General features: G+C 40.6%; 1 protein-coding gene across 1 annotated transcript in view; it reads left to right on the forward strand.

Annotated features, from left to right (window-relative positions):
- NCKAP5 (NCK associated protein 5) overlaps positions 1-23,127 on the forward strand; it is a gene marked incomplete at both ends in the record, with an annotated part of 891,793 nt that overhangs the window by 738,494 nt on the left and 130,172 nt on the right. Inside the window, 2 exons of the mRNA XM_080689066.1 lie at positions 14,012-14,113; positions 19,726-19,914. Coding sequence (XP_080545192.1) covers positions 14,012-14,113; positions 19,726-19,914 — 291 coding nt within the window. The remainder of the gene's footprint in view (positions 1-14,011; positions 14,114-19,725; positions 19,915-23,127) is intronic.

The following is a 23,127-nucleotide window of genomic DNA, read 5'->3' on the forward strand; positions in this document are numbered from 1 at the left end:
GAAGTGATTTAACCTAGTGAAATGCATTTTGCAGCTAATCCTTTAATGTCTGTTTTACATATTACCCTTCCCACTGTTAATATTGAACAATATCATAAGCTGGTAATTTTATGCCCTATATTTCAAATTGCTATTAGGAAGCCACATAAATAACAATTTTCTACTGCTTGTTTATAATACCGTGAGGCATTTCCTACCATGGGGTAAAGCAACAGTGGATTTTCCAAACTTCTTTGGGGACAAAGCTATAGGGAAGCTATGATGCGGATCTTTAGAAGCCAAGTTCATAAGGCAAACTAAAGCTGTGAGTCTGAAACCCAGATAATGCACAACTTAGTATCATCTACCAAGAAAGCGAGACAACAGGCTTTCACTGAACGTTCAGCCTGAAATCGCATTTGCGTCATACATCTGCATGAACATTGTAAGATGAATGGGACACTGGCAGCTCGTCCTATTAAAACCAGGATGCCGTGCAGTAAAGTGCAGATGAATGCACATCGCAGAAGCCATTTTCATCCACACGCTGATCTTTCTTCCTTAGGCCCCTGTGGCGAAGTGCTGGGCGAGGGAATCCTGCAGCCTGTGAAGGTCTCTGCGGTTATATAGTCTCTCAAACTCTGAATTTCATCTGTTCTAACCATTTCTTTAATAATGTAAGAAATCACCCATCTTATAAATAATTCTACATCTTTTTGTTGTTGTTTTCTAAACACACTGGAAAGACATTTACCTCTTTCTTGGAGGTTATTTTTTTATGTTAAATGATAATCTTTTGATTTTTAATGGTACCTTTTTGCAGTTGCAAAAATAGAATAGGGCCCAGGTACTTTCTTCTTTCCTTCCTTCTTTCCTTCCTTTCTTCTTTGCTTCCTTCCTTCCTTCTGCCTTCCTTTATTTCTTCATTCCTTTCTTTGTTTTTGAAAGATGAATATTTTTATAATTGATAAATAAAACATACATATTTATTGAGGTACCATATGATATTTTGATATACATGCATAATGTATACTGTTTAAATCAGAGCAAACATTTGTTTACTCCAAAATTTATCATTTCTTTGTGGTTAAAAATAATTGAAAACCTTCTCTTCTGGCTTTTTTGAAACATGCAGTGCATTAGCATCGTCTGTAGTGACCCTGCTGTGCAATCACGCGCCAGAACTTCTCCTTTCTGTCTAACTGTACTTTGCATCCATTGATCAACCTCTCCCCATACCTCAAGTATGGCTTCCTGCTGCCCCTGTGGATAACATGTGGAAGGAAGTCTTTGGTATCACAGAGAGATCACTGTGTGTCTTCAGGTTTAGCAGTCACAGGTCTTCAGAGTGCCATCCATCAGTTGTATGCACAGTGCTAGCAGGCAGCATAATTGAGGACCCTAAATTGGACCCCCTGTCACTCTCTTTAGGAATAAGCATGCTGATATGGTGTAAAAGCTGTATGAATGTCCACCATGTGTATGTTTCCTCCTAGGGGCCCCTCTATGGTCTCCTCTTCTAGACCTTTCCTTTCAGTACACAGAGAAGGATAATGGCTACCCAGAGGAAAAACCTGCACTGGGGAAATGTAGGGTGAACAGAGTAGAGGAGAAAGCATGTATGTCAGAAAGAATGGTGGTTGAGACCCCAGCTCTGCCATTTGCACATGCTCCTCGTGTGACTTGACCCAAATCCCTGTTTACTAGGACCATTCCTCTCCTCTCCCACCATTCCTCTCCTTAAATTTTCCTTTCTGGTCTCACTGAACATGTTGCAGAAAGCTGTCTCATTTTCTCTCATCTCTGGACCTTTACATAGGCTCTGCCCAGCAGAACCTTTCTCTTTTTGTTCCCTGATATTTATTATCTGAATGTCCATGGCTACCCAAAACTCATTTTGACATCTTTGATCCCCAGGTGATGGCATTAGAAGTCGGGGCTTTGAGAAGTGACTGTGATTAAGTAGAGCCATTATGAATAGGATTAGTTAGTGCCCTTGAAAAGAGGCCTGAGCTGCCTTGTCCCTTCTACTATGAGGGCACAGAAGCAAGGTGCCTCTGTGAGCCAGGAAGCAGGCCCTGTGCAGACACTGGTTCTGCCAACACTTGATCGTACCCTTCCCAGCCTCTAGAACTAAGTTTTGTTTGTTCTTAAGCCACACCCATTTATGGTATTTTGTTGCAACTGCTCATCAGATAAGACATCACATTGCCAGTATCTGAGTGATCATTTCTTTATTCATCACATCCCACAGCTCTGGTAAGGCTTGGCCATGGGTTCCCAGAGGGAAATCCCTCCCACAGAGCCTGCAGAACACACCCCCCATAACACCCTGCCTTGAGGGTGCTTGGGCAGCTTCTCTTTCTATGAGCACCAGCTGGCAGGGACTGTGTTTTTTCATATCATACTCGTCAAAACCTGGCTAGGATGACATAGTGGCAGAGATCGAGGTACCGTAGGTGTTGCGGGGTGGGGGGGATGTGTGCGTGGTGTGTATGTGGGGAGAAGTAATCCCCCACCACCACCACACACAGACACAAACAGAAAAACCGTGGATTCTTGTCCTAAGCTAAGAATAAGTATTCATCGCTTGGACAGCTGCTGAAGATTTAAAGGAGTTTATTAGAAAGATCGAAATACAGAAAATAGAAATACAGCCCCATGCCAAGATGGCATGAGGGGATGACTCAAATGAGTACACCAAAGTCCTTACACGTGGACTTGGCCTTTTTATACCCATGACCTCCATCTTGTTTGCGTGACTCTGACTAGTGAATGTCCCTGTAAGGTACCTCCCCTGGCAAGATGTGGTGAGGTGTCTCCTTTCATGAAGGGCAAGGTCAAACCCTGCCCCATCCTTCCTAGCTCATCTTGTAGATCTGTCTTTAGAAAGAGGAAGCCCTAGCTCTCCTCTATTGACTTGTTAATTACTTTGAGCTAGGTTGATTTACATTGGAATAGCTGCCTGTTTTTAGGCCTAAACCAAGTGCTATCTTTATCCATGTCTGCCTCCATTTTGACACAACTAATTTGAAATATACCAATTATTTTCTTTTGAAATATACTAATAATCAGAGCTTGCCCAAATCTTCCTAGGCCATTCCCCATACTGACACAGTAGGGATGCTCCAAATCCGCATCCAGGTTCAGATCCATGACCTGAGCGGTCCTTAATCCTTCTTGGTTTTCAGTGTTTTCATCTGAAAGGTGGAGGTGGTAACATTTTCTACTTCATAAAGAAACCAAGGAATGAATAAAAAAAAAAAACATAAGGTCTTGCCCAGTGCCTGGCATGTAGCTGTCACTGTCCAAGTGCCCACTGTTGTTTGGCTTTATTTTATTTTTTAGTTAGGCCCAGATTTTTATAATGGACTTCTGTTTCCCTGGAAAGAATGTAGGGATTAAGAAAGAAATGACAATAATAACAATACCAATCATAATACCAATAATGATGGTAATGAAATACTAAAAAGAAATGTTTTATTTTAAATAAATGAGTGAATCATGTTTGAGACTAGTAAGTGGAGATTTCATATTGTGTTTGGAGGTATTTCTCTTCTTTTAAATTCTATTCAGTCTGTTTTGTTGTCTAATTAATTCTTATTGCTAATTTAGTAAATTGTCTATGACAGACCATCAACTAAATTCTGTTTGGTATTAAGAATTAAGAGCATGCAATCTGCAGTTAGAATGCCTGGGGTTCAAATACTATTTAGGTAACCTTAGGCAAGATCTTTTAGCTCTCTCCCTCAATTTCTTCACCTCTAAGATAGGGATGATAATCATAAACCTTACTGTGGATCTCAGTAAGTATTTCAAAGGATAATATATATATGAAACACATACTGGTAAAAAGAGCTCAGAAGATATTCATAGCTATTATTTGGAGGGTTATTATTATTATTATTTCTTTCCCAATTATCTGCCTTGAAAGAAGAATCTAGGCAGAAAAAATCACCAAGGCAACGGAGTTTAGCTGATGGGAGTGGTCCTAAAGTATGGAATTAGCACATAGGGAAAAATAAGCATCATCCATAGAACTAGCAAAAGACACAAATGAAGTGACCAGCTCCTAGCCTATGTGGAAAAAACAATCAGAAGCTGGTAGAAAGAGTTAAACCTAGAAGGGAGGCAGATCCAGGAGAAATTTCCAGCTGTTCCTTCTTCTGGAATATGTACACCTTTTGACTTTACCTCCTTTAGCTTCCCTCATCTTGGATTCTTCATTCCTAAAACAAAGAAGCAGCTTCTTCTACATACTAGTGTGAAGGCTCATGAGATAAGCTTAGGGCAGGAATTTCACAGGATGTCTCCTTGCCCCAAAGATCAAGAAGTAGCTCATCTCTTTCTAATGAATGGCACATTGAAACCAAATGACCGTCAGTGGGCCTACAAAAAGGAAATAAATAACTAAAAAAATCAAGTTTGTTTTATTTCTTTTTGTATTCTCTTTAATTCAGTGATGTCAGAAGGAAATTTTGTCTCCTCGTGTGAAAAGAAAAAGCTTCAGAAAGTTGGGACTTTTCAAAAGTAAAACTGGATTAAAAATGTAAAAAATAGCATAGATAATTTTACAAAACAGGGGAAGCAATTGGAAAGTGCTCTTAAAAGTATCTGTTAATGTAATTAGTGATAAAAATAGAAATTCCAAGGCACTTTTGCATCTCTTAGATCCTAGAATAGGCTGGGGTAGTGCTGAATCACTTCCTTCCTGGGATTCGATTCATGGAAGACAAAAGGGAGAGTCCTGGAGTGGGCAGGCAAGTGTGAGTCACGCTGAGGCAGCAGCTTCCCACCTGCCCACAGGTCTGGTTGACCTGCCTTGGAAACCCTACCACACCTGGCTTCTCACTATCCTGGTTCTGTTCTTTTACTGTGTCTGAAGTGTTTCTGATTCTTTTTCATTTTGTGTAGAGACATCAGACCGAGAGATTTGCAGACCAAGAGATTTGCCAGTGAGAACAAAGTTCCTTTTAGCTTATGCATATTTCACTGGGCTCATAACATACCAACTTCCACCCCCGTGACCACTCAGGACCCTTACTCTACCATGATTGCTTTGTGTTCTGAAGTATTCTTGTGTCTTTTCCTCCACTGTGCATTTGTGTTCCTCATTGATCTCATAAGCTCTGTTAATGAGCTTCCTTTGGTCTCTCATAATTCCTAGTCAGGATCCTGTACACAGTAGATGCTTCATAAATGTATCTTGTTGCACTTATTAGAGCAGAGTTTCCCAAGGGAAGGTCTACTCTTTCCATCCTCATCCATCTTCCCACTGGTCCTCACCCCATGCACAGGTCCTCGGGGCACTGATAATGGAATTGCAGCAGATAGGATGGGTAGGAGACGCTGTAGTCATCAGTCTAGACTGCAGAGGCCCCAAAGAAACTTTGAGTCACCAAACCAAATGCTACTCCCTTAGGCAGTCACTGGATAATCAGGTTGTCATGGTAGCAGGGACCCTTGAAGATGGGTTTGAATACAGCAGTGGAATAATTGTTTTCAAATGCATTTTATAACCTTGAGTCTTGGGGAAGTAGAATAGAGAATGTAGAGCCATGTCATTTGCCAAGGCACCATCCAGAGAAAAACAGAATGCACTCAGGGCACCTAGAGACTAATATGCAAGGTCTGTCAAAAAGTAGTCAGGGGAAAAAAGTAATTTCTGCAAGGACTGTTGCAGATAGCTGAAACTTAGTTGTAAAAACTTATGGTTCTGAGCCGAGCATGGTAGTGCATGCTTGTAATCTCAGTACTTGGGAGGCTGAGACAAGAGGATCAGGTTCTTGGACAGCCTCAGCTACTTAGTGAGGCCCTCCAACCTAATGAGACTGAACAACAATGAGACTGAAGAACAAAATAGCTGGGCATGGTGGTGCACGCTTGTAATCCCCGCGCCTGGGAGGCTGAGACAGGAGGATCGCGCAGGTTCGAAGCCAGCCTCATCTACTTGGTGAGGCTCTCAGCAACTTAGTGAGACCCTGTTTCCAAATAAAATATAAAATGGGTCTGGGAGTATTAGTCCGGAGGTAGAAAGCCTCTGGGTTCCACCCCCAGTACCACTAAAAAATTTTAAAAATAAAAAAAAATAAAAGAAATAAAAGAACAAAATAGGGCTGGGGGTATAGTTTGAAGATGAAGTGTCCCTGGACTCCATCTTCAGTAACACACACACACACACACACACACACACACACACACACACACCTTTGAGCTCCGTAGTGAGATCAAATCATGATACACATACTTTTTAAAGGTCTTTTAAAGAACACTGTAAGGACACTTTTTGCATCCAGTCAGCAGGACTGGATGTAGCTATTGTGTTTTATCCTTGTATCTTAAAATGGAAATAATGGCATTATTAATTAAACATCAGCTTTTATCCAAAAAGATTTTGTTCTGGGCTCAAATTTTTGTGAACCTAGAAAATGACCATTTAATACTCAGTTATATAATACACAGTTATGTAATATTCAGTTTTATAATAAATTCTTAATGGATTAGAATGAAACCTGTGAAATGCGAATGCAGGGATCTTCAAGGAGTGTTCTTGATGGCATTTGTGTAGGGCTGATAAAAAATCACATTTCTGAGTATGGCAAAAAAATTTAAGTCTAATATACAAGTAAGCCAAAAAAAAAAAAATGTTTTAAAGATCATTTGGGGAGTTAAGCTTCCATGAAGAAATTATATCCATCAGAAGAAACTATTTTGAAATTTTTCTTGAACTTATTTTTAGGGATTCTTGTGAATGCCTATGGGAATTGTCTTATTAACCAAAATAAGGAACAAAGTGTATTCCCCTGGCTTTGTCTGGTTCAGCACCCTACTTAAAACAGTTCTTTCAAACATACGCCAAATCTGCCCTGGACATGTTCTACCCTTGTAGCAGAAAATATTCAGAATGGAAATCACAGGACATTAGCAATATCAAAAGGTGGTCAGGACATTTCATAATAACCCACTCCAGATTTGCTAACCTTAAGGTGGGATTAAAGGGAATGAAGCCCTGGACACTAGGCTAGCTTAGGACTGAACTGACGGAGCAGGAATGTAGTCCTAGAAACCTTCTGGAAGCTGTGAAGTGGAATCAACTCCGAAGAAGAGACAGGCCAATTGAAAACTAAAAAAGATGTTAGTTCTTCATACTATGAATCAGCCCAGATCATGGCATGGCGGGGGGCGGGATTCCTATCTAAGCCCAAGATGCAGTGAACAACCGGCCAAGATGATGGAGAGCAGAAGAGCTCGGCAGCATGGTGGGCAGGTGAGAGCTCACTGACCAGGAGTGAGGGATCGGCCACTGGAGAGCTTTCTCCTGGGCCAGGTGTGGAGAGCAGCAACAGTGGCAAGCAGACAGTTCTTCCACTCCTTTTCTGACTTTCCTACCTTGAAACTTCTGAGAGTAGAAAAATAATTTCCAATGGGTTTAGCATATTCAAGAAAGAATTCAGAGAAAGGTAAAGAAGACTTTAACTAGATCCCGTGGCAATAAGAGACCTTCTCACCTTATGAGTAAAATAATACTTCAAGAACTGTGGCCATGGAAGCTATCTCCCTCAGTTGATTTGTTCCACAAGAGGTAAAAGCATCCTGAGGAATATAAAATAGAATTGGGATAGAATTGGGGATAGTTATAGTATTTACTGAGGTCAAGGTAATCGAGGAGCTAGAAAGAGATGCTATTAAGAGCCTTCATTCACATCCTCTTCTGTTACTGTGCACACGGTGCTCATGCTGGTGAAATCCAGATACATGCCGTATTTATTCTCATATCTCCCTTTAATATAGATATTCCACTTTGGGTAGGTAGAGGGGAGAATAACTACATTCATGATTATGGTGTTAGATTAATTTTATCTCAATTCTACCAAGAAAATCTGAGTGAAGAAAAGAAAGCCAGGGTTCAAAGATCCTTTTAGTCCTTTCTTAACTCCTAAAGTTGAGCTAATGACTTCTGAAACCCTGACAGGGAAAATTCACACATGCCCTTCCAAACTTTAGGAAAGGCATTAGAAAACACAAAATCTGCTCATCGCCCTCTTCACTTGGACTGTCTAGCATGGTTTCCCAAGCTCCTCAAACTTTTCATAGAGTCTGTTTTTTAACCTTACCTTGCTCCCCTGGATAAGGTCTCAGTGTCTTCTTGGCCTGATCATTTAGTGCCTGAAACTTAAGACATCACAATAGAACTGAGCCAAAGCCTATAGAAGAACATCATCAAAGACAAGCTTCTCTGAGCACTTGACGGTTGTAGTGCAGTCAGTTAAGGGAGAGACAGTGGAGGGCTCCTTAGCCCACTGACCAGTTCTGAGAGGCTCAAGTACCTGGTCTCCAGTCTCTGCTCCCATCATTAACTGGATAGCCACAGAATCCATGGCCACCACTCCATAGGGTCCATTCCACCTTTATCCCACCCGATGAAGGACAGCTGTCCTTGGTGCAGTCTGCAGAGGGGACATTCCTTTGCTGATCTTGTGAGGACTGTTGAGTGAACATAGAGCTAGCTGGCTGAGAGCAAGGTAACACCCAGGTAAAGGTAACATTCAGGTAACTGAGCAGTGTGTGCCTTGGGTACCAGCTGCCCTGACTCAGTCTTCAAGGCTCAACTTGGTATTTTACCCTGCTACAAAAGGTAGGTCCTCACTATGGATTGTGGTATAGCTTACTTCTCCAAGAAATCCCCTTACCCTTGCTCCTGCATATAGTAACAGAAAGCAGGCCTCGTCTCCGTGAAGCTCAAATCCTCAGTGCAGGAAGTCACATTGGTCCACTGATAACCATTATATAAAAGTAATATAATGTGTAAATATGTGTCTGTCTCCACAGGTATACATATATAAACACATAAAATATAGATATAGATATAGATATAAATGTTTGTACCCACTGAGCAGCTACCTTGTGTATTAAAGAGTGCTTATTTTATCTTTTTTTAATGTGGATCATATTGAAAATGGCATACATTCAGACTGTGCTTGGTGCCCTCTTCCCACCCTGCACTGCTCCTTCCCCCCAACAATGAGTGTCCAGGTTAACCGTGTTACAGTCATACTTTTGCACATATTCAGATGGACCTCCTCCATTAATCAACCTCAGGTTTCATTGTCTCCTACCCTTCCCTTTCAGCTTTGCTGAGGTTTCCCCTCCATTATCAGGAGTCCTTCTGTTTTCCCTATAGTCCCTAGTTTGGGTATATTAAAGAAAACATATGTCCCTTCTCTTTCTGGGCTTGCTCTCACATAACATAATGTTCTCCAGGTCTTTCCATCTTCTTGAGAATGACCTGATTTTGTTCTTTATAGCTGAATAGAATTCCATTGTGTGTATTTCCCATAATTCTGCAATCCATTCATCTGTTGATGAAGACCTAGGTTAGTTCCATATTTTGGCTATTATGAATTGTGCTGCTATGAACATGGGTATGCATATGTTACTGTAGTTCTCTGATTTCAACCTCTTTGGAAAAATACCCAGGAGTGGAATAGCCAAATCATATAGTGGATCTATTCCCAGTTTACTAAGGAATCTCCACACTGACCTCCAAACTTATACACTGGAGAAAATACAGCCTTTTCAACAAATGGTGCTGGGAGAACAGACTATCCATTTGTAGAAAGATGGAACTAAATCCTTACCTCTCACTGTGCATAGGAATCAACTTGAGATGGATAAAAGACTTAGAAATTAGACCTGAACTGTGAAGTCATTAGAGGAGGGAATAGGCTCAACATTCCAACAGGCAGTAACCTTCTCAACAAGATCTCCAAAGCACAGGAAATTAAAGCAAGAATTAACAAGTGGGGTGGCATCAAACTAAAAAGTTTCTGCTCATCAAAGGAAACCATCAAGAACCTAAAGAGAAAGCCTACAGAATGGGAGAAGATCTTTACCAGCCACCACTCTGATAGAGAGCTAATATCCAGAATATACAAAGAACTCAAAAGACTAAACTAGCAAAACAATCAAGAAATGGGCAAATTAACTGAATAGACACTTCACAAAAGAAAAGCTACAAATGGCCAATAGATACATGAGAAGACGTTCAGCATCATTAGCCATCAGGAAGATGCAAATCAATACTACACTGAGATTCCATCTAACCCCAATCAGAGTGGCAAGCGTAAAGAAATCAAATATCAACAAATACTGGTGAGGATGTGGGGAAAGTGGAACTCTTTTACACTGTTGGTGTGAGTGCAAACTACTTCAGCTGCTATGGAGATAAATGTGGAGAGTGCTTTATTTTTAAAAAGACAATATTTTGGAAAAGGACAATTTTAGAAGAGGACAATATTAGCAATGATAAAAAAAAATTCCTCAGTGTACCATAGCTCAAAACCAGTGCAAAATGATTTCTTCTTTAGGTAAAGTAAAAAGAGATATTTCTGGTTCCAAAGTAGCTTTCTTCTAGCTGGTTATTTGAGAATCAAAATTTTCTTCACTAGGTTGGCTCTATGTTTATCTTGAACATGTAGCTTCCAAGGCTGCTGTGCTGAGTTAGTTGCACTGAGCCAATGGATGGGAACAGAACATAGAGAGCCACATGAGAGATGCTTCTGGACAGGCAGAAAGAGCAGGCAGCACTTTTCTGCCCTGCATGTGATAAAACTAGCACCTCATGTGGCCACTGCTAACTGCAAAGGAATTCAGGAGACTAAGTCCAGCTTCATGTTTGGATGAGGTTCTGTGCCACCTAGCCAGTCTCTGCCACAGAAACAAAATGTCAATGTAGAATCTGGCCTGTACTCCCATTGAGCTGATTATCCAGAAGGAAATAGAACCTACAACAGGAGCAACTCAGTAATGGTTCATTTTAGAAAAAGGGCCAGAGTAATCTATCAGGGCAGGGAACCCACTCTGGGTTTGAGAGGATAGGTAGCCTTATTGGAGGGTTAGCCAATATAGTTCTGAATAATTGACAGGCTTTTGTGAGGTAAATAGTGTGTTTTGAAAAGATGGATAAAACTGTCATCCCACAGGAAAGTGGTGTAAGACTGATCAAAGGAAGCCTTTGAGGGAAAGGGTCTCTGGCTTGTCTTGGGTTTGGAGATATGTATGGCTGGGAGTCTCTATTTCTGAGACCAAGTGGAATCTCATTTGCTGAAATCAAGTAGTAGAGGATGCAAGGCCAGTTTTGGACCTTTACTCAGTGGTCTGACTACCCTTCACATCTGCAAAAAAAAATGTGCCTATATCCTGGATCCTTCTGGATTCACGAGTTAAGGCATGAAGTTAAAAATGGTTCAGGTGAGAGATTTTATCTAGAGGGATTGTACCAGTGAACATGAACTGTAGATGGGTCTATGGTGGAGAATTGCCCTCTTAAGCAAGTGGTTTCCTCTAAGGGAATGCTGACCTCTTGAGTTTACGACCTTTCTGATAACGACTTTACTTAAATCTTCCATGTCTACATGCCACCTGCTTCTCACCAAGATCAGAATTAAGTACAAATAATCACATTCTCAGTTTGAAAAGTGATTTTACACACACACACACACACACACACACACACACACACACACACACACACGTCTTTTTGAGACTATATTTATTACATATACACATATAGGTGTTAAAATATGAGCCATTTACCAAGCCTTATAAGAATTATGGCATCTGTGGACTCACAAGCACATGTTTATTTAAAGGAACTTGTGTGAAAGAATGATATTTACCTACCATTTTCTTGCCTAAAACCTTAAAACAAAATTAGATTTTATTTTACTCTGAGTCAATTTTATTCATATATTTTACATATATGGAAACTATAAAGCAAAGTATTATACCTTATCATCTAAGAAAGTACCTACCACCAAATCTGTTTTCACAATAAACTGGTATAAGACTATGTGGATTTTGACATACTCTCTCACTTTCTCATCTTACTATGATAGTGTCTCTTCTTTCCTGTGGTCATGTACTAAGTAGCCATTTCCATCTTTCTATAGTAAGGGATGGAGGTTCAATTACATTTCTGAAACCCCATGAAACCCTTGCTTAGACAGGGCTGGACCTCAGGTCTCCTAACCTCCTACCCCAGGATCTCCATCTCCCACACAGACCCTACCTATTTCAAGAGAGTGAACTGAGCAGTTGGATAAAAAGGAAACACAACATTGTTTAGGAAGACAGGTTTTTGCATGCACATATTCATGCAGTCAGTGAAAGAGTGACATCATATAGCTGAGAAATAATAGTGAAGTACAATCATGAATTGAATAAGAAGTCAGATATCTATAGATGACTCTTCCTCCAAATCACATGACATACCACTCAAAATCATCATTTCTTTTGTTCAATGTCATTTCCTATAACTACTTCTGCTGTTTGCATATTGATAAATGTGTTCTTAGGTCTTAAACATTATAATTTTTGGCACTCTCTTAATCTTTAAGACCTATATGTAGGTAAGGATAATCCAAAGACATCTTTTTTCCTTTATAGACTTCAACAAGCATTAATTGGAAACTTATTGACGCTAATACACTGGCAGGGTCTGAGAATTATATGATGAGAGAAATTCTATCTTTGCCCAAAAGAAAACTCAGAATTTATAGGAAAGTTGATGTAAATATAAAATTTTGTTGAGAAAAACAGTGCTGTTTTTCTAGTTATGTATTTAGGTCCTGTATGATGGACAATTGAAATTTTAAAACAATAAGCAGGCCATTTAAGATTTATTCACTTTTTGTGCATGAAAGTATCACCAAAACACAGGACCTGAGAGAATACAGGTACAGGTGTGAGACCTATGGTGTTGTGAAACTCTGTTGATAAGGAGAACTGGTCTACCTAAAATAGAAAAAATATCTTTATACCTGCAGAAAGATAGAGCAAAGCCACACCATAGTGCTCACCCTCAAGCAGTGCTGAATAAATTTTTGCTGAGTGACCAGCTAACAATGGTTGCAGGGCTGTCCCAGGAGTTCAACCTCAGGGGAATGTGGAACAGAATGATGTGACTCATTTTGATGGAGCTCACAGTCCCTACTGACAACCTGGTCAATCTACTGGGGCAAAATGACCTGAGAGGCAAACCCGCATTCTAAGATGGTGTTAACATTACTTCATGCAGGGAGTCTAAGACATTTCTAGATCCAGCATCACTATGCAGTAGGGCCTCTCCAGGGTGGAACGGGAAGAGAATACCTTTTCAGAGGAGACAGGGGCATACTTAGCTGCATTATTGTTTACTTACTTGATTAGATTTTTATAGTATCTGAAGTCACAAAAGGTGTAACCAAGACAAACCAGAATACAAGTACCATTTTTAAATGTCACCAGCCTAGCAGAAACATTAGACATAAATCATGGGTTTTATTGTATTTGCAATTAGACAGATTAAATTTAATGTCCACAGAAAAGCCTTAGTAATTAGTATGAAGATTAATATAGTGAACTGTCCCTGCTTTAGTAGGCCTCCCAAGCAAAACTGAAATAAAGAATTCAGTATATAATCAAATAACATGTAAATATTAATGCACAAAGTCCTCCGAGTCCCCAGGTCCCTGATGCAATTATTTTCTATTCACATTAATTGTTCCTAACAGATGACGCTAATGACTTTGAGTTAAAATGTGTCCAAGGGAAGATTTCAAGAGATCGGTGATGCTGAGAAATAAGGTCACTTTTATAATTATTTCCTGAGATTTTGATGACAGCTCAACCTCATAAGGTTAACTTGATGACTGGGATTTTTAGTATGAATATCAAAAGTTAATTTTCACACTAGTCAGTAAGTACTTTGGGATATTCACATATTTCCAACTACCACTTGTTTTTTCCTGCCTCCTACTTTCCAATGCAGACCTATATACTTCAAATCTGTGATTATGGTTTATAAAATATAATTTGCATATAAGAATATATATGAAGCCCTAATAAGCTGGAATAAACTTGTTTGAATTAAGACGTGTTTGCTCTGATTTGGAAATGACCCTTCTGATTTTCAGCTGTGTCCGAAGTAGGATTTTGAAACATGCAATAATTAAATCACCCCTATTCAATGTTTCTTCCTGGTTTTGTCTAGAAACTTCACTCACGCATCTTAGATCTTTCATCTGGAGATTTGCTCTCAGAGGTGGAAAGAAGCCGAGGTCTGACTCAGTCACGAGCTGATGTTGAGCTGCAGGTGAGTTTCCCAGCTGCCTTCACAGCACTTGTTTAGGTTGTTATTTTCCTTCCATCAAATGTGATGTCACAAGTGAGCCATAAAGAGCATCCTTGAAGTATTGTCAGGCAGATAAAAATACCTTCCTTTCTTGTGTTCTCTGAAATTCAATATCATGTCCCCCAGCTGATAAAGTAAGCACGAAGTGTCACTCTCGGCAAAAATGTCATAAATCTTGGCTTTGTCCCCAAGATACCTTTTTGGGTATTGATTACATCTCAGACTCTCTGAGAAATGGTCAAGGAGCTTTTTATTAAAGCCCATGTCCCATATTATTCATCCTACTTTTATGATATATTATGTATGAACTTTTAAAAATTCATGGGCTGTGCATTTTTTTTCTTTAGCTGAGGTTAGCTTTGTGCTTATTTGGCAAAACTTTAACCAGCATGGCTTTTAACTCTCATTGGCATAAAAAGAGTAACTTGAAAAAACATAACATCCATATAAATACATAACAAAAATGTTAGGCTTAAAAATGACATGAATATTTGTGGATCACTAGAATTTTACTTTATAATTTTGTCAGTTTCAGATAGGATATTCTGTATCAAAGGTAAATATTCTCAAGTTAAATTGAAATTAAATTTCAGTGAACACTGTCACTTTAAAATCCATAAAGACCTAATGGCATCCAATCTATAGTATGGTCTTAAGGTCAGGAATTTTTTTAGTATGCAATTTTTATTCAAGAAACTCTTGGCTTCATTCTCTCCCTCTCGCAAACTAAATTATAGGTTTCATACTGCATCTCTTACAATATAGATGCTAAAGTACATAAGTCGTTCAAGTTGATATTATAAAATGTACGTTCAGAAAAATACATTTTGAATAGGGCAAACAGGATAAATGTTTATAACTAAATCAACATAATTAAGATAATACTACAATTGAAGCCAATGTGTATTTTTTGACAAAGAATTTTAATAGCAATCATTATCTACTGACAGCTCAGCTCCGTGGGACCATGGTGTCCTCTGTACCCCTGCATGTTCCGCTCACTATCAGGGGTTAGTATTAACAGCAACCTCCTTGACATTAACAGCAGAATGACTTAGACTTAGGCTGGAGGACCCTGAGCAAGATCTGAGAAACTTAATGCCTCATATTTCCCATGTAGAAGATGAGAATAAGCCTGGCGTGATGGCACATGCTTGCAATCCCAGCATTTGGGAGGCTGAGACAGGGGGATCTTGGTTTGCAGACAGCCTCAGCTACTTGGTGAGGTGCTTTGCAACTCAGTGAGACCCTGTTTCAAAATAAAAAAAATTTAAAAATTGGGCTGAAGGTGTAGCTCAGAGGAAGAATGCCCTGGGGTTCCATCCCAAGTACTGGAAAAAAAGAAAAGGAAAGAAAAGAAAAGAAAAAAAGAAAAAGAAGGCTTTTCTATTTTGGGTAGTCGTGGTTAGGATTACCTGAGGTAACTCAGGAAGTACGAATAGCTTGAGACATTAAGATCTCTGTTGCTTGAGCCTTTTTCTAGTCTCCTTTACTTTTATTTATTTACTCTTTGTCATTGTAATTTTACATCATACTGAGATATAGAGTGTCAGACAGATGCATGTGCATAGCTTTTGGTGACCCCCACCAGGTCCTGCCCGGTCCTGTCTCTCCACGTGTGTCTTTGGTATTGGAATTGGTAGTTGTATATACATTCCTAGCATTATTTTAACTATTGCACTCTTCATGTACTTCTCATGACTTCATCTCCCACCCATAATTCCCAAGTAGGTGGCATCATGTCAGAGCCACAGAAGAATAGGACCAAGGGGGAAACGATGACATGGTCACTTACTGGTGTGTCTCCCTAGAAGTTCCCATTGGCCATTCCACTTTTGGAGGTGTTTTGTTTTGTTTTTATGCAGGTCTGGGAGTGGAACCCAGGGGTATTCCACCTCTGAGCTACACCGCCTGCCCTATTTTTCATTCTTTATTTTGAAACAGGGCCTCACTAAGTAGCTGAGGCTGTTTGCGAACCACAGTCCTCCGGTCTCAGCCTCTTAAATGCTGGGATTACAAGCGTGCGCCACCACACTCGGCTCCTTTCCACATTTTTGGTTACTGCTCAATACAGTTATTTTACCACTTATGAACAAGGCATCAGATAATGACAGGATACAAAGAATTATAAGAGCCAGGCATGGTGGCACACGCTTGTAATCCCAGCATTCGGGAGATGGAAACTGGAGGATTGTGGTTCGCAGACACTCCAGCTACTTAGAGAGGCCCTTCACAACTCAGTGAAACCTTGTTTCAAAATGAATAATAAAATATGGGAGGCTACAACTTATGGTTTAGTTGAAGAGTTATAATATACATACATGTTTATATTTTTGTAATGACAATAACACCTCAAAGTTTTTATACATTACTTTATGTCATGGTCTGTTTAGTCTTCATAATTATTTTCTATAGTACATAATTTTTTACCTCCATTTACAAAGAAGGAAACTGAGGTTTGGGGGGGTTAAGTAATTTTTCCCAAGTTCAAAGAACTAGCAGGTGGAAATGCCAAGGTTTAAACCTCATAAACTGCCTCCGAGTCCAAGCACTCAACCCCAGAACAGTTATTCACCATAGGAGACAATCCTGCATGATAATCTTGTGCTTACAAAGGAAACTTTTGGAAAAAGGAGCTCACATTGCAGCCATAATGTGTCTGGAGTTCTGCCCTGGTCCCTTATTAAATTCAAACCCCACTTGTCCAAGGTAGAAGAAATTACGTTAGGGAGGAGTGTCCCCATCCTCTTCTTTTCAAAGAATGACTCTGTAACCAGCCCTTACATATATGCTCACCAGCCTCCAAACCCAGTGACCCGTGGGTGGTTCAGCTGGTCCCTCTCCCTGCTCAGCATGCACAGGCCAGACTGTCAAATGACAAAATGAGCTACCACGGAGTCCACACAAGAGACTGATCTCTCTAACTACTTCTATAGGAGAAAGACAGGTCAAGGGGCAGGTCACAGGCTGGCAGCATCGAAGCACCTAGGTGCTTGCTACATGTATTTCAGGCTCTGTCTTAGAATAACAGAATCAGAATCTGCATTTTATCAAGATTTCTGGGTGATTTGTGGGCACATTAAAGTACACAAAACTTGTTGTAGAGGGCATCCCTCTGCTGAACCCCCCACCTGCCTCACGTGACACCCACAAGCCTTCCCCACCTCCATCATAGCTGGGTGCTCAGGCTCAAAGCCCAGGGAGAGCCATTGTCTGAGTTCTAGTTTCCTGTCATCTTAACCCAGCCTGTCTACAGGGGTTCACACTTGGGCAATGCTGCCTGAGCATCAAGAGAGGATTGAGCTGAGCTGTACAAATAGGGATCATTCTGATAGCTGCGGTGGGCTGGGGTGGGTGGGAAATCTTACACAGGCTTCAGTGCCTTGGGAGAAAACAGAACGTAAGCAGTCGCTGAAAGCAGAGCAGAGTGTAAAACGGCCACTGGAGGAGATTAGTTCCGGGTCACCTGGCAGGAGGCAGACACAGTCCCTCTCTGGAGAGTGGGCATGTCTATTAGAGCAGAGGAAGCCCGAGGTAAATCCACCGCCCTGGTTACTCAAACAGAAAAATACGAGAGTACGGACAGGATGGAGAAGTTAGGAAGCACAGGAGTGGAAGTGAGAGTGGCATGATCTTTTTGACAGTTTAATCAGGGTGCTTTGCAAATGTTTGCAGTGGGTGGCCAAGGCATTCACCCAGACACACCAGCAAGACAGAGCCACTGGTTGTACTCAGATACACATCTGGACTCTCCCTCACCAAGTTACATTTGGCAATAAACAAGGGAATACATCAACACATATTATTGAAAGCTGGGTTTTAAGACAAGTTTCTCCTTTCATTAACATTCAGAGGCAAATGTGGGGGATGGAATAGGGTAGTAAAAAAAATACTTGGCATTTCAGATCACTTAAAGAGATTACTATGCAGCCAAAATAAAGTATTGATAGCAGGACAGATAAAATCTAACATTATTAAGCATAATAGATCTTGATTAGAGAGCAAACTAAACATGCCCTCTGCTTATATGGGGGTTTAATATTTATCACAAGTACAGTTTCACACTATCTTTACCTTCCTTTCCAAAGGTGGCATTTAGTCGCCATCAGTGGGAACTGCTTTTGGAAAACAGTAATAAGTACTCAGGTACTAAAAGGTAACTATAAATTGTCAATGAATTGCAAAAGTAAAAGGCTCTTCTACTCTGCAAGGGAGGCAAAGACAGATGGATCCCCATCAGAGAGCTTCGGAAACAACGCTTTATATAGACAGGACACTGGAATTAGATGGTAATAGGAAGATTCTATTCTTAGTGGTCAGGAGGCTAAATTAACTTTGCCTGCCCAGTTGGAGGAGCTTCATTTGTTACATAAGGGCTTGTAAGGTGGTGGTCATGATGTGCTTGTATATTTACAATTTTATTGTCACCCTTACCTGGTGCAGACTCACTAGAATTCTGACACCTGAACTTTCTGTATGGGACCCAGATCTGTGTGATGTGAGGACTGCGCAACCCACTAGATACAAAAAGTTGTCTTGTACTGTACATTGGACACTCAGGATACCTGAGTTTGGCGACCCCTGTGCATGACTCCTGGAAGGTGGCACAAATAGGCTAGGACATCTGATGGCTAACTTAGAATCATGTTGTTAGAACCAGAGGGGACCAACCATAGGAATGATCTAGTAGAGGTGCCTACTCTACTAGTGAGGATGTTAGATTGATGGAAGTTAGTGGGCTTTGGGGGCTCAAGGTTGCATGTTAAGTGGTATCATATAGCCTGATCCAGACCACTAGAGTGGCTGTCTAATGCTTATGTTTTTGAATACCATTGCTAAGGGTGCTATTTTGTCTTATTTTTTATCATTTAAATTGTGATTTTTGTTTGCTTTTTTAGTTTTGTTTGTTTTGTTTTTCAGTCCTGGAAATAGAACCCAGAGCATGTGCATGCTGGGCAAGTGCTCTACCACTGAGTTCTATACACTCAGTCCTTGAGTCATGTTTTGATATTGACCTGATTCTCTCATTTTCATGACTGGATAAAAAGATAAAACCACTGTTATACTATTTTTGCCAATAATGATTGTACGTTATAACAAATGAGTGCCTAGTGTAGGCTAGGCACTGTGCTATCTGCTTCTGTGCCAGAAGTTCAGTTAGTCCCTGTAAAGATCCTATAAAGTAAGCATAATTTTATTATTCCTTTATTTTTTTTCTATTTTGGTACTGGAGATTGAACCCAGGGACATTCTACCTCTGATCTTTATTTTATTTTATTTTATTAAGTTGCTGAGGCTAACTTCAAACCTGTAATCCTCCTGTTACAGACTTCCAAGCTTCTAAGTGCTGGGATTACAGGCATACACCACCACACCCTGCATCATTATGCCATTGTAAAAGGAACATGTGGCTATAAAAGTTAAATAATCCCTCCATATCTGCACAATAAGAAGCATAACCTAAGGTCTTTCTGGTGCCAAAGCCTGTGATTCTAAACACTCACCATGAGGTACAGTTGGTCTGTCCTCTTCCCTAAGCCAAGCCCTGGTTCAGAGATGCCCTGCTTTTTCAGGAACACCAACTGAACACCAAGCCAGAAGCCCCTGTCTTGAAGTGCCCTGGCTTGGGGGTCATCATCCCTGGTCACCTCTGTCCTCGAAACAGTTGCAGCAGCAGCGAGCTGTCTCTTTCTAGCACCTGCAGCGAGTACTCGAGCGGCTCCTCCTACACATGGCATGATGGGAAGAACCTCAGGAAAAGGGTAAGGCCTCCTTTCAATGCACTTTTAGCATCAGAGTGAACCACACAAGAATCCTCTTCTGGTAGATTTGGTCACAAAGGCAGAGGGAGGGAAAGGTAAGAAGAAAATGACCATTCTGCAGAGCACCTATTCATGATTTACATTAACCTCCACTAATCATTGCTAACAATGCCTCAAACATGATGTAACTCTAAAATAGAGGGCAGCAAGGCAGAGAAAGAAAACACTGTGGCAGACAGTAGAAACCATGACTTCAGCGATAGTGGGCCCATTCCTCCTTCTGTGCCCAGAGTTCCTTCCAGGTGATTCAGGTAGTCCTCATTGGGACCACTCCCATCTATCTGCACTCTGAGCTCACACTTTGGAAGATTCCTTCATGCTTTGCCCAAACTTCTTTGCATGTTGGTTGAAGCCAAGTGTTTTGAAATAGCTTTTTTAGCACTTCCCTAAAATGGAAGAAAAGCAGAATTCAAGAGAATGGAAACCCCAAATGAGAATATTCTAAAATCATTTTTCTACCATTTGGATAAATTTAATTTATACTTTCGGCAGTGAAGAAATCCGGAAAATTCCATAAGTCTGAAAATATTGGTGAGGGAACAGCTTTGTCATCCTCCGAACAAGAACTTTGAAAAAGATTTCAGGCTTGAATTTAGAGCCTATTCCCTTGAACTTGGACTTGTAATGCAAAGTAGGGAACCTGCTACATTATCAAAATTGCCCCCTCTAAAGGAGCTGTTCAGAGCTCTGAATAATGACCGCCAGGGGCCTGGCTCCTCGGAGGCTGGGAAGATGGTCTGAGAGCTCCTTGCTGCTGTGTCTGTGAATGCTGCTGGCTCCGCTAGCCCCCACTCTGTGCATGTCACTCTCAAATTTCTTCCTTTCTCTCCCTCCCACAGCCATTTTACTTGGCTTTTTACTTTTTATTATTATTTCGGACTGAAAGTATTTCAATTAGAGTAGTATTTGATGCACTAAGGAAATCTTTCCTGTAAAAGAGAAAGGGGGCTGGCTTTTAAAACACTTTAGGGGCACTCAGGTAGCCATCATGTAGTGATCGTAGAGCCCTAGTCCACCCACCATATCTCACAGTGTATAGTCACGAGTCTCAGGGGCCCAGGAAGCAAGACCCAGACCCATCCAGACATCTTAATTATACATTTAAGGATCCTCTATGGTTTTGATGTGGTACCTGGTGCTCATTTAGTATCAACTTACATAATAAACTCAAATACTGTGAATTTGGCTATGAATACAATATTCAATTGTATAATACTAAATATATAACTTAATATCTTTTTTGAGCTTAAAGTATTTTTGTTATAGTTTTGTGTAGAAACAGACAGAAGTCTGGGTAAAATGCACTAGCCTGCCCTACATGGAGGAATGTGCCTGTAATTAGTGAGTTATTGCCATCTACGGCCCACTTTCTAAAGTACTTCACATTAAACTTCATTTAATGTTCACAATAATCTTCTAAACAAGTTCTCCTAATTCTTGCAATTTTATGGATGAAGGAAGTCAATAAGCAGATGAGAAATTAAGTAACTGGCCCAAGATCTCATATCCAGTATGAGGCAGAAGTGGGCAGCTGGTTCCAGAACACTCATTAATGATTCTGCTATCCTGGCCTCTTTAGGTTGACCTAATACATATAGGTGTTGCGCCAATTGCTGAGATCGATTTGTTCCCAATAAGATCAACAATGCTCTTTCCAAAGATAAAATTGTAACACTGTTTACAATTTTACAATTCCATTTAGTGAAGGAATGATAAAGAACCCTGACATGCAACAGTGGCCCCAACTGAGCTTGGTGGCACATGTTTGTAATCTCAGTAATTCGGGGCCTCAGACAGGAAGATTGCAGGTTCAAGGACAGCCTCAGCAAGGAATTGAGAATCTCCGCAACCTAATGAGACCCTATTTCAAAACAAAAAATAAAAAGAACTGATGTATAGCTCTAAGATAGAATACCCCTGAGGTCAAGTCCCAGTAACAAAAAAAAATAAAAATAAAAATAAAAATCAGAAGTCCCTTCCTCGTCAGCAGCATCCTATAGTCATCCTCACTGCTGCCTAGCACAACTCTCCCTGCTTTGCCAGGCAAAGAATACAGCACCTGTGGGAGATGCCAGCTCCTCCTACCCTCTCTCTCACCGGGAACTTGCTCTCTTGTTTTTGCCCCCAAGTTTCAAGACTGGTCTAAACTTTTCTCAAGTGATTAAATACCATGGCCTCAGGCCGGGCGTGGTGGCACATACTTGTAATCCCCGCACTTGGGAGGCAGAGACAGGAGGATCACACAGGTTCAAAGCCAGCCACACGCACTGGCTTAGGAGACCCTGTTTCCAAATTTTAAAAAATGTAAAAATAGGTCTGGGAGTGTAGCCCGGAGGTAGAAGGGCTTCCAGGAACCCCAGTACCACCAAATAAATAAATAAATAAATAAATAAATAAATACCATGGCCTCCTAATGGAAACTGATAGAGGAGTGTGGCTGGAGTTCTCACTGGGACTCTGTAGCCACTGATGCTGGGTTGAGGCGAAGCTTGGCACGGGTGGGCCCTACAGAGGCAGAAAGGAGGCACTGGGCAGAGGCTGAGCATGTCCTCTTTCCTTTATCAAGCTCTTGCAGGGCACTTTTGCCTGGCTTCTCTGCTTTATTGTCAATGTGACCATCAGGATTATGGAAATTCTTAGAAATCCAAGCTGTGGCAGCCTGCACTTTGGTCCGTCTATAATACCCAGACTCACTAATGGGATTTCGTCCGATTCCCAAAGGAGCTTTAAATGGTGCAGAGAAAGAGCAGGGAAAATGAGTGGCATCACCAAATAGCCTCTCTCCCCAGAAACTTCTGACACTGGAGAATTGTCAAAAGAAAATATATAATTTGACTTAAAAAACAAATAAGCATGCGTGCATTATTGATAGTAGGAGTAATTTTCATGAAAATGGTTTAGATAAAAGCAAATGTTTACAGCTTGCTTAAAAGCCCAGATTCCAATGGACGCTTATGATACATTTTTAGTCTCTGAATATGAGCACATGGAGAGAGAATGAAAATCACAGTCACATGGGAGAGAATGTCTGTTGTGGCCAAAATTAGTATAAAGTGTGCCTCTGAAACTACCACATTTGACTGCTGATGTCTTTACCATTACTTATGTAGTCCTTTGAGCCAGGCGTCGTGATGGCTCATGCCTGTAATCCCA

Source organism: Muscardinus avellanarius (assembly GCF_963383645.1).
Source record: "Muscardinus avellanarius genome assembly, chromosome: 2".
NCBI lineage: Eukaryota > Metazoa > Chordata > Mammalia > Rodentia > Gliridae > Muscardinus > Muscardinus avellanarius.